The sequence below is a fragment of the Chanodichthys erythropterus genome, chromosome 10 (assembly GCF_024489055.1).
Source record: "Chanodichthys erythropterus isolate Z2021 chromosome 10, ASM2448905v1, whole genome shotgun sequence".
In the NCBI taxonomy this organism is placed as follows: domain Eukaryota; kingdom Metazoa; phylum Chordata; class Actinopteri; order Cypriniformes; family Xenocyprididae; genus Chanodichthys; species Chanodichthys erythropterus.
In genome coordinates this window covers 60,207,457-60,220,041 of record NC_090230.1, presented here as the reverse complement: position 1 = coordinate 60,220,041, position 12,585 = coordinate 60,207,457, and the positions used below count along the sequence as shown (strand labels likewise).

The following is a 12,585-nucleotide window of genomic DNA, read 5'->3' as shown; positions in this document are numbered from 1 at the left end:
AAATAAGTAAATAGTGGGTTTGGTGACTTATTTGCTCCCCTAAATAAGAGATTTAAGAGTTCGGTTCAGACCGATTCAATCCAAATGATTCATTCAAATGAATCAATTCGGAATCAACACTACGTCAACTTTGACTCACGCGCACACACACATAGCTAAAGCGCGAGACGCGACCGTGTGCGCAGTAGCGTCGCGTTCACGCTTCTATAATAAAGCGGAAGCAGTATTATTTCTCTCATTATTTTAAACTACCAAAGGTGAATCCTTCGGTGTTGGGTCGCTGTCTGCCGTTTGTGGACTGGTGTGGATCTGACGCTAGAATGGGCGAATTCCGCTGGATTTGACTGTAACTATGGAAATGGATCCCACATTTTCACAGGGAGACAAAGGTGCGAGTCAAACCATCAAATATCATTCACATAGCGGTCATCGGCACGTTTAATCGATATATGATTCTTTTTCCATGTCAGTCGATTGCTGTTTGTGTCGACTCTTTTCATTTCACTTGTTGATCGATCATGACACAAGCAGATACCGCATTGACATTCGGCGCTTATTCAGTGATTCTTGCAGATCAATAACGCTCATATTTCCTTGGAAACCCGTTGTCAGTGGAAAAGAAATCGTGTGAAGTGTAGATAATCACAGTAGTTCATGTTCACACCATCTGACTGCAGTAAAAAGGGTGTCGGCTCACGCACACATTTAAGTTAATGTCTTTCGCATATGGTCTCGCAGGTCTATTCACCTGATATGCCCTTGCAATGAAAATATGGATTTCATGTAAATATAGGTGAAAAATATGAGAAGAATTCCGATTAATGGATGTTTGGTCAGGTCATTTGATTTCCTTTAATTTGTGAGTCTAAACATCATCATCATGAATCTTCATGCAGCAGCTTTCACAGTAACATTGCATGTGTGTGTGTGTGTGTGTGTGTTCAATATGCTTCTGTTGATCACATTATTATGTTGATCGCTTTCAGATTATCCTGTTTTTATGTAAACTGCAGTTAAAGTCAATATGTCTACGCAAACATCATTAATCTGGACAACTGTTTTTTGTTTGTTTGTTTGTTTTTTCTGTTCTCCGCTGAGATGCAGTGAGTGACTTGTGTGTTACTCAGTAGCTAGTGAATTACACTATCTCTCCCTCTCTCACTTTGCTTTCCCTACTGCAGTAAGATCTGCATTCATTCGCCACTTTTTAAAGGACATTTGAATTCATTAATTAAATATCCATTAAGTATCACATATTCCATAGTTCTCGTATTAAATATTTTATTAATATAGTGACTATTAATTTTGTGAACATTTATTGGAAACTGGATTTTTGTTCCAGAGGTCTGAAATGAGGGTTGTGATAGATTTTTTTTGTTTGACTAGATTCAGTGGTTCATACATTTGACCACAGACAACACAAATTCATGTCCTGGACCTGCGTTTTTTAAAGTAAAATAGGATATTTACCATACAATTGACAGGTTCAGCTCCTCTCCCTATCATAGAAATTGGGAGAGAGTAGGTATCAGTATGAAGGTATTAAAAAACCTATTTAGCTTGCTGTACATGGAAAATGGGGAAGAGAACAATGGTCTGACATTGAGCTTAAATTCTCTGTAAAAAGGTGTAGGACGCATTTTAATGGACAACAAGCCTGGATTTGTTGGTGAGGAAGGAGGACCTTTATGCCAATGTTAATGTTGAAGAATGTTAAGTGTGAGTCCCAGATGTCACTAGAGATTCATGGATGGGGGCTAAGCCTCTTTTAGGGGGTCTGGGCAAAGGCCCCAGGACTTTAAAAGCCCCTATTTTCAAACTGCTTTATCCCCATCCATCCAACATCAACAAAAAGCACAAAAATTGCTTTTTGATTTTATTTTGAAAGAGACATGGAGTGAGATATGAGAAAACATGCAGATCATGTTATACCATTAGAAAAAAACTTTTTCACCCTTTTGTTAATTTTTCCAATAATTCAGACACATGGAACTAGGGTGACCAGTCCCAAAAATGGGAGCTTTGTCCTGTTTCCTGCAAGACCAAAAGCAGTGTCCCTCATTTCAATTATGTCTGTATTATTTTTTTGTTCTCTGAAATTACAATACTGTAATAAAAAAAAAAATGCAACTGGGGTTTAAAAATCCATTCGCACAGCCACATCAGTGTGGCCTTCATCAGAAGTCGTTAAATGGATCTACACCAGCCAGGACTTCTTCTAGACACTAACTGGATAAGAATATCCTGAGTCAACCAGCCAGATCCAACAAAAAATACAAGTTCAAGATGCACTGAATCCAGTAAAATGCTTTTATTGTTTGCATATTCTAATAATCAAAAATAAACTAGTCGCTACTTAAAGAAATTTATTTTAGTATATAAAGTGATTTTTAGCTAGAAGCCTGTTACTCTGTTCATTATATTTAGCAGACGGAATAGGTACCATAAAGTAAATTACATTGGACCTAGGCAAATTGAGTGCCAGTCACTGAGCTGGTCACAATTAACAAAGCTTATTGGTGATTTAAAACATGTTATTATCCAACATGATGGCAAATCAATATTTACATATATAATAGTAGTAAAAGGTCCCGCAAGACATTGTCCCGCAAAATCTACTATCCTCCAGCAGATCAATAACCAGGTGGTCACCCTAGATATAACATATTAAAGATGCAATGTGTAAAATTTAGGAGGATCTATTGATAGAAATGCAATATAATATTGTAACAAAGTTCGGAAATAAGGAGGGAAGAGGACAGGGTCGCAGGTGACTACTGGCTGTTTATTTGCACCAAAACAATAATATAACAGAACAGTGTGCAGGCAGGCACAAAAACAATCAACGTAATTTCAGAATTCACTCCAGCAGCAAACAGACATCCAGGAGTGGGGAAACAGCCAGTAGTCCTTCTCTCTTTTGCTGGCTCCTGTTTCTCCTGGCGTTAAATACTCTCTCCACGCCAATTACTTAAACAAGAGACAGGTGTTTATTATTTGCATCTAATCCACTCAGACACCGCGTGTCTCCTCCCTCTCTCTCCCGTTGCAAACTCAGCTGAACCACGCCCCCCTTGCCACATACCCCCATCCGGCCTGCAGCGACATTTCGGGAGAGGAACTCAGCCACAGCCATCTGAACAGCCGGCCTGTGGACCACCTTGAATTTAAAAGGCTGTAAAGCTAGATACCAACGGGTGACCCGCGCGTTGGTATCCTTCATGCGGTGGAGCCACTGCAGAGGGGTGTGGTCCGAACAGAGGGTGAATTCCCGTCCCAGGAGATAATAGCGGAGGGTGAGGACAGCCCACCTGATGGCCAAACACTCCTTCTCCACGGTGCTGTACTTAGTCTCTCTCTTAGAGAGCTTGTGACTAATGTACAGCACCGGCCGTTCCTCCCCCTCTATCTCCTGGGACAGGACCACACCCAGCCCCCGGTCCGACGCGTCAGTCTGCAACAAAAAAGGGAGAGAGAAATCAGGAGAGTGAAGCAACGGCCCGCCACACAGAGCAGCCTTTACTTGGGTAAACGCCTGCTGGCACAGCTCCGTCCACTGGACCGTATCTGGTGCCTCCTTTTTAGTAAGATCAGTCAAGGGGCTGGTGAGGTCCGATTAATTAGGCACAAACCTTCTATAATATCCCGCCAGCCCCAAGAACTGTCTCACCTCCTTTTTGGTCTTAGGGCGCGAACAGGTCGCAACTGCTGCAGTCTTATCAATTTGGGGACGCACCTGTCCATGCGCCCTGTCCACGCGCCCAATTGCACACTTCTTCGGGTTGGCCGTGAGCCCGGCTCCCCTCAGCGACCTTAAGACCGCCCTCAAATGCTGCATATGCCGCTGCCAATCATTACTGAATATGATGATATCATCTAGATAGGCAGCCGCATATGCAGCATGGGGCCGTAAAACCCTGTCCATCAGCCGCTGAAAGGTAGCCGGTGCCCCAAACAGCCCGAACGGAAGTGTAACAAATTGGTGTAATCAAAACGGCGTCGTGAAAGCTGTTTTTTTCTCGGGATAATGGAGACAAGGGTATCTGCCAATAACCCTTTGTTAAGTCCAATGTCGAATAAAAACAAGCTGTACCCAGCCGGTCAAGCAATTCGTCAACCCGTGGCATTGGATATGCGTCGAATTTCGACACAGCATTCACCTTGCGATAATCCACACAGAACCGGACCGAGCCATCCGTCTTAGGAACTGAAACTATCGGGCTCGCCCAGTTACTGTTGGATTCTTCTATTACTCCCATCTCAAGCATCGCACCTAATTCCTCCTGAACTACTTTTTTTTTTGTGTTCAGGCAAGCGATATGGCCGGCTGCGAACTACCACGCCCGACTCTGTCTCAATATGGTGCTGAATGAGGTTTGTACGGCCAGGTAGGGGAGAAAACACGTCAGCAAACTCTGCCTGTAATTTGGTTAAATCAATGAGCTGGGAGGGCGAGAGGTGATCTCCCCCTGAGGCCAGTGCGAGAGATTGTTTTTTTATATTCGCCTCTGGCCCGAGATCATCCTCTCCGCTAATCACCGTCGCCAGCATCACTGATTCTCCCTCATTCCATTTTTTCAGGAGATTGAGGTGATAAATTTGACGTGCTCCTCTCCTATCTGAGTGTATTACCTCATAATCGAGCTCTCTAACTTGCCGTGTGACCTCAAATGGTCCTTGGCACTTTGCAAGTAATTTTGAACTTTGCAGTTGGGAGTAATACAAGCACTTTATTTCCCGGTGCAAATTTACGCAAATTGGTCCCCCTGTTATACAGCCGGCTCTGTTTGTCCTGGGCCTGTAACAAATTCTCCATAGATAGCCACCCCAAAGTGTGGAGTTTTGTTCTCAGGTCCAGCACATACTGAATTTCGTTTTTAGATTGAAAAGGTCCGTCCTCCCAAGCCTCTCTGATGAAGTCTAACACCCCTCTGGGCTGACAACCATAGAGAAGCTCGAAGGGGGAAAACCCCGTGGAGGCTTGCGGGACCTCTCGCACAGCGAATAACAGGGGTTTCAACCACTTGTCCCAATTTTTGGCGTCTTCCTGAACAAATTTACTAATCATTGTTTTAAGCGTGCGATTAAAACGTTCGACCAGCATGTCCGTTTGTGGGTGAAAGACGCTGGTCCGAATCGATTTAATGCCCAATAATTCGTAAAGTTCGCGTAACGTCAGTGACATAAACGCCGTGCCCTGATCAGTGAGGATTTCCTTAGGAATCCCCACTCAGGAGATTAAAGAAAACAGTGCGTCAGCAAGACTCTTAGCGGAAATGTTGCGGAGAGCCACTGCTTCTGGATCTCGTGTTGCATAATCCACAATGACCAATGCAAAACGATGTCCTCTTGCTGATCGCTCTAATGGCCCGATGAGGTCCATGCCAATTCTCTCGAAGGGGACCTGCATTAATGGGAGGGGGCGCAAAGGCGCTTTTGGGGTGGCCGGTGGGTTTACCAACTGACATTCACGACAAGCCGCGCACCACCTGCGCACATTCACGTGAATGCCCGGCCAAAAAAAATCGGGTCATGAGGCGATTTAGTGTCGTTACCTGTCCTAAATGACCAGCCATTGGATTAGAATGAGCCGCTTGAAAAAGTATTTCCCTGCGGCTCCTAGGAAGTAACAACTGGGTTGTATCCTCTTTTGTCTGAGCGTCTTGGGTCACTCGATACAACCTATTTTTTATAATTGCAAAATATGGATAGGTAAGCGGTTGTCCAGGATGGAGAGGCTGACCGTTGATGGTACTGACCTGTTCAAACACATGTTTCAGCGTCTCGTCCTGAGACTGCTCCAGGGAAAAATCATCGCGCTCCAAGAAAATAAGTCTCTCGATTTCACTCTGTTCCCCCGAGGCAGTACTCAGAGGTCCCCATTCAGTCTCTCCCGCCTGCACACTCACGCTCCCCTCCGGTGCATTTTTACCCCAAGAAGCATCCGTACTTAAAGCCCCTAATAATTCTGTAAACGCTGGCCAATTCGTTCCCAAAATTAACGGATGCTGGAGGTGTGGGTTAACTGCCACCTCAACACTATGCTTTTGACCCCTGAATTGAATAATGACTGGCACAATAGGATATTCTACCACATCCCCGTGCACACACCGCACCTTAACCACGCGGCTATTATCCAATGCTCCGGATTGTATCAGATTTTGATGGATCGAGGTTTGGTTACATCCTGAATCCACCAATGCCTGATAGGTACCCCCCTCGATACTCACAGGTATTTGGTACCACCCAGCTTGACCGGGGGCAGCCTGTGGGGCATCCGGGACCCGGACCATTGTTCCCACCCCCCTGGGCGGGACTCTGGGAGTTGAATATGGAATGTGGCCATTCCCGCCCCACCCCCGGGGCGGGACTCGAGGAGGGCCGGGTGGACGAGACCTGGGTAAAGGGACAGGGCGAGAGAGAGAAGGAGATGGGAAAGAGGGAGAGAGAGAAGCTGATGGCAGGGGTTCGCGGACCCTGGGGCAAGCCACCATATGATCCTCCACGATTTGGATAGCTGACTCCAGCGACGTGGGGCGGTGGCACTGGACCCACTCGACCGTTCTCCTCGGAAGCCGAGTGATAAACTGCTCCAGTACCACTTGGTCGATGATCTCCTCCACGTCACTTCCGTCGGCCAGCAACAATTTACGGCAGGAGTCCCGGAGCTGTTGGGCCATCACGAAGGGCCGGCCGGACTCGCCCAGCTCCAGGGAGCGGAAGCACTGGCGATGCTGTTCAGGACTCCGGCCGACCCGCTGGATGATGGCCCTCTTGAGGTCGTTGTAGTCCAGGAGGCTCTGCACCAGAAGCTGCTGTGCCGCGACCTGGGACTCCCCGGAGAGCAAGGGGACCAGGCGCAACGGCCACTGGTCCCGTGGCCATCCACATATCTCGGCCGATGTCTCGAAGAGATAGAGGAATGCCTCTGGGTCGTCCTCAGGCCCCATTTTGTTGAGTGGAACGTGGGCGGGCACAGCATGTTGGTCCGTGGCTTCCGGCCGAACCTCCCGGTCCATCCAGCTCCGGAACCTCTCGCGGTCTTCCTGCTGGGCTTGGAGGACGGCCTGGAACCGCCTCTCCTGATCTTGACATAAGTCCAGCATGACCGCGAGTGATGTGATAAGCTCCGCAAATGGCGCGGCGGAGGACTTTGGCATGGCGGTGGCATCCATCTTCCCTCCCGGGTTTCGGCACCAGTGTAACAAAGTTCAGAAATAAGGAGGGAAGAGGACAGGTGACTACTGGCTGTTTATTTGCACCAAAACAATAATATAACAGAACAGTGTGCAGGCAGGCACAAAAACAATCAACGTAATTTCAGATTTCACTCCAGCAGCAAACAGACATCCAGGAGTGGGGAAACAGCCAGTAGTCCTTCTCTCTCTCGCAGGCTCCTGTTTCTCCTGGCGTTAAATACTCTCTCCACGCCAATTACTGAAACAAGAGACAGGTGTTTATTATTTGCGTCTAATCCACTCAGACACTGCGCGTCTCCTCCCTCTCTCTCCCGTTGCAAACTCCGCTGATCCACGCCCCCCTTGCCACAAATATACATAACTATGTTTTGAGAGGTGTATAAGAACCTTACACAATGAACTGTTATGTATTTACTACCTTAGAATGAGCCATTTCTATCTACATACACCACGGGTCCCCCTTCTATGTCAAGTTGTCAGTTTGTGCCGGCATGTTTTTACAGTAACCCTATCGTATCTCCTCTAAAAGTGCTTCGAAAGCACCTTTAAACAGTATCAAGTAGCAATGGGGCAAAACTAAATTCAAAGCACTGGAGGTTGAGGTATTTGTATATAGGTTAGCAAGTGCTTTTCCTGATTATCACTGTAAAGCCGCATTGAAACAATCCGTAATGTATAAAGTGCTATATAAATAAAGGTGACTTGACTTGACTTCTTACTGTGTCAAAGGCCTTTGACATCTCCTGCACTACCATCCATGACATTATTTGAGTAACTGATGACATCTTGAGAGGTGTCTCCCCATCTTTCCATCATGTAGCTGGCAGCATCGATGGGACTCACATCCGACTTAAAGGATAAGTTCACTTCAAAATGAAAATTACCCCATGATTTACTCTCCCTCAAGCCATCCTAGGTTTATATGATGAAAGTGCATTCATCCATCATAAACATACCCCACACGGCTCCAGGGGGTTAATAAAGGCCTTCTGAAGCGAAGCGATGCGTTTGTTTTAAGAAAAATATCCATATTTAACACATTTAAAGTAAAATATCTGGCATCCACCAGATCGCCTTCCATATTCTACTTAAGAAAAAAAGCTTTTTCCTCGTCCCAAATGTCTTAAGTGGTTTCTTGGTGCTATGCATGATGCCAGAGTGGGACAAAACAGGTTTTAGATGTTAATTTTTATTTTTTAATATTACAATATTAGAAATTGATGTATTTGCTGTCAAAGGTCTCAGCTAATGAACCATGTAAGGGAACAGATTTTTCGGATTTTTTTTTTTCTCTAAAAATGTATGCTCTTCATAACTTAATTTGTGTCAACTCCATCAGACACATTAAAAAGCATGTTATTTTAATTTTATCCATCCAAAAACAGTATAAAATATTCAGTTATGTAATAATAGGGAAAAAAGGAGTTGAGTGATAAAATACATTTTTTTCCCTGTTTTCACACTGAATAATCCAGTCCCAGCTCCTTTTTAATATTAAGCTTATATAACCAATGTTATTAAGTAAATAAGACATAATATAAGTTCAGTTGATGTTTTAATATTTTAACACAACCGAAAAAAGAATAAAATATTTCTTTCAAAATAAACAAAAACCTTCATCAAAAGGTTTTAATAATTACTGTCAGCATTTACAAAGGTCCAACTGAGGTTACGTCAGATTTAAGTAGGCTACTTAAAAATAATTGTTCAAACATCTGATTGCAAGGACCACAAATTAAGAAAACGCAACTAATATTTAACTACTATTTAATTTAATTAAACATTCCAGTGGTTTGCTTCTCACCTTCGTATGTCTCATTCTGGGTCTCCTGTAGCTTATTGGAAAAAAACTAGGAGCTTATGATTGGGTTCAGTGTAATGGTAAGCATTATTATGTGCCGCCCTGTAGCAGCAAGAGAAACGTTCTCTATTCTATGTGAATCCATATGATCTGTAGTCTGACTTTAAACCAATAATGTGAATTTTATTTGTGCCTGAACTACATGACTTAAGCAGTGGGCAACTGTTGTTGGACATGTTCGGCAATAAACTTGTCATCAGAGAAGAGAAGAGAAGAGAAGAGAAGAGAAGAGAAGAGAAGAGAAGAGAAGAGAAGAGAAGAGAAGAGAAGAGGGAGGGGAAGTTATTTTGATTGAAGATTACGAATAACATGAATTAAAAATAATATACGTAAATGGATAAACGATTAATAAACACTGCAATTTTCCATAAAAAACAAGTTAATTCTAATTTTTTGATGACATTAATGGGCTGTTTTCTTTTAGGTTAGGGTAATGCACTTAGTTGTGACTAAACGTAACTAAATTAGTTTGATTTGTACAAAATCGTAAGCCCAACAGAATCAATAAATACTTAGTCTTTTTGGGCTGTGTTGCAGCACCCTGTAAATGGAACTTTGTTATTTGAGCACCATTTTATTCAATTTTGAGTGTCGTCCTCTGTCAAAAATATAATTTAACCCTCTGGGCCTCTTCATGTAGGGGTCACACTTCTTGTAATTTGAAGTTTTGGATAAATCAGAAACAATACGTCATTTTATGATGAAGCATGTTTTCCCAAACCATCGGTCATCATTATGAGACCCACACATTGTGCTAATTTGTCGTTACGATTAAAGGGATAGTTCATCTAAAAATAAAAATGTTGTCATTACTTTACTATTTTATTACACCCTCAAGTTGTTCCAAACCTGTATTAGTTTCTTTCTTCTGTTGAACACTAAATAAGATATTTTAATGAATATTGGTAACAAGACAATTGACAGCACTCATTGACTTCCACACTATTTTTTTTCCTACTATGGAAGTCAATGACTGCTATCAACTGTCTGGTTACTAACATTCATTAAAATATCCTAATGCCACTTTTACAAGATGTCCCCAGAGTGTGTATGTGAAGTTTTAGCTCAAAATACCTCACAAATCATTTTTATATAGCATGTTAAATTTGTCTTTTTGAGGGTGAGCAAAAACGTTCAATTTTTGTGTCCCTTTAAATGCAAATGAGAAGAGAGTGGAGTTTCAAGAGCTTGTGTTAGCAGCGCCGATTACCTCATGCAGACTCTCTTCAAATGTTAGAAACTGTTCAGCCTTTTATGTTCAAAACTGAGTCGGACAATGATGGAGAGACTCAAGAAGAAGAAGTGACAACATGTAGAATGCAACAGGATGTTTCTGAATGGTTGATTAATTTATGTAGCTGATGTGGAATTAACTATCTTAAAGTCATTGATTAGCATATTCTGATAATTTATAAATCGCTCGTGTGGGAACTAGTGTAAGATGCCTAGAGCCAGAGAATATTTGCTGCATGAAGAGGTATAGTTTAGTTTCAGCAACCGTACACACTAACTAAAGTTAAAAAAGTGAAATCATAATAAACCACCCCTTTAAGAATTGCAGCCATCAGTGTTGGGTAAGTTTTTCTAAAAAAAGTAATTAATTACTAGCTACTAATTACACCTTCAACAGTGTAATTGGATTACTGTACTAATTACGCTCTCTAAAAAGTATTGCATTACTTATTACCAATTACTTTCTAAATCCAATATCAACCTTGACCAGTTGAACAAGGATAGACATGAAACTACATAGTCAAAAACATAGTCAAGTAGAGAGTAAAAGTTGCTTATATTTTTGATACTCAGTAAAACCATGAAGTAGCCAAAAAGATACAGTAACTGATAACATTTACTCAAATACTTTACACCACTGCCTGCCTACTGGTGCTTGTTAGTGAAGGGAGATATACTACTATCAAAATAGATTTAGATGCTAAGTTTTCCAGTTCTTAGATGTGGAAAAACATAATTTCTGCTTACCGTTCAGACAAATTCTAATACACACCCAACCACCCCCAAAAAAAATCCAATTGTCTATAAAACCGATACTATTATGCCAAACCATTCATTGATGATAGTTTACTTTGTACTATGTAGAGTGCATCTGAATTAAAATTTTTAGAAAAAAAAAAATAGGCTGTTCATCTAATCTATGTGAAATGTGGAATTTAGAGTTGTTTTTAAACCATTTTGATTTGTCGAATTGTTTGACAGAGCAAACGCATTATTCCAGTGTGGCCCATAATGGCTAATTGACCCATTATTTGTGAGTGCAGTGTCAAATCTTCATAATCTTGTGAAAATGTGGATAACAGGCCTGTCTGAGGATAGATGTCAAATTGAATCAACTAACTTGTTAAAAGTGGCACAGTAACTTTAGAAATTACTCAAGACACTTTTTTTCAATCTGCTTGGACTTGATAGTTACTTGAGGCTATATTGTTTTATGTATGTAAGAAAGTTAAAAAGTAAAGCTAAAGTGGAAAGAAAACATACTTCATAGATTTGTTAATTCAGTCTATGTGTGTGTAGATGAGGTCCATGTGGAGGATGTGGGGCCCCTGCGTATGAGGATGCGTGAGCGTCTGCTATGGGATGAGCCGCTGCAGATCTCCTGGCTGATGGAGACCGAGCCATTCACCTCCTCCCTCCAGATGGGGGGTCCTGTGGCGGGCGCTAGCATGACCCTGGAGCAGAAGACCACCTTTGCCTTCGTCATCTTCCTCTTTGTCTTCCTCTGCATGCTGATCGTGCGCTGCTTCCGCATCCTGCTGGACCCGTACCGCAGCATGCCCACCTCCACATGGGCAGATGGTCTGGACGGCCTCGAGAAGGGCCAGTTTGATTACACACTGGCTTAGAAGACATACACACTCATGTGGTGATGAAGGCAAACAATCTTTTCAATCGAGCACTGAACATCCTAAAGTCATACAGAAACACATGAATATAGTAATTCTGCATATGAGCAGCTCCACCACAAGCTTCTAAAGATGATTAACACACACACACACACACACACACACACACACACACACACACACTGTGCTCACTGCCATCCACATATACAAGATGTTGTTTCAGTAATTTAGTGTGCAGCGCTTTATTACAGACTGAATGGATGTTGAGCTCTTTATTAGTGCTGGGACACAGGGTATCCCTCTTTTATATCCTCCCAAAAATCAAACCCTTGTTTCCTCATATCTGTGCTGTCGTTAACTGCCAAGTACAAATCTCTAGAAGAGAAGCTCTTTCTAAGACCGTTTATAAGCACTTCATAAACACTTATGACGCTTTTGTCGAAATAGCCTTAAAAAACATGCACTGTAATCGGCCACTGTCAGAGTTTACATGTTTCATTACTGGCAATTACTGCAGTGTTTCTGGTCACATCCTGATCCTTTTTAGAAATCTTTAGGAGATATTAATACAAAGATAGGATAGGCTACTAGATGAGCTGTTGATTCATTGTGTGTGCAATATGTAGGTCTCTTCACAGGTTCTGTACATTTGAAATCTTATTCA

At 42.5% G+C, this 12,585-nt stretch overlaps 1 protein-coding gene across 1 annotated transcript; it reads left to right on the top strand.

Moving 5' to 3' along the window:
• The first annotated feature begins 233 nt into the window (after positions 1-233).
• On the top strand, positions 234-11,921 carry LOC137027552 (cortexin-3). The gene is made up of 2 exons (XM_067395740.1): positions 234-389; positions 11,593-11,921. The coding sequence occupies exons 1-2, from the start codon at positions 353-355 to the stop codon at positions 11,919-11,921; spliced, it is 366 nt and encodes a 121-aa protein (XP_067251841.1). The 5' UTR covers positions 234-352.
• The last annotated feature ends 664 nt before the right edge of the window (positions 11,922-12,585 follow it).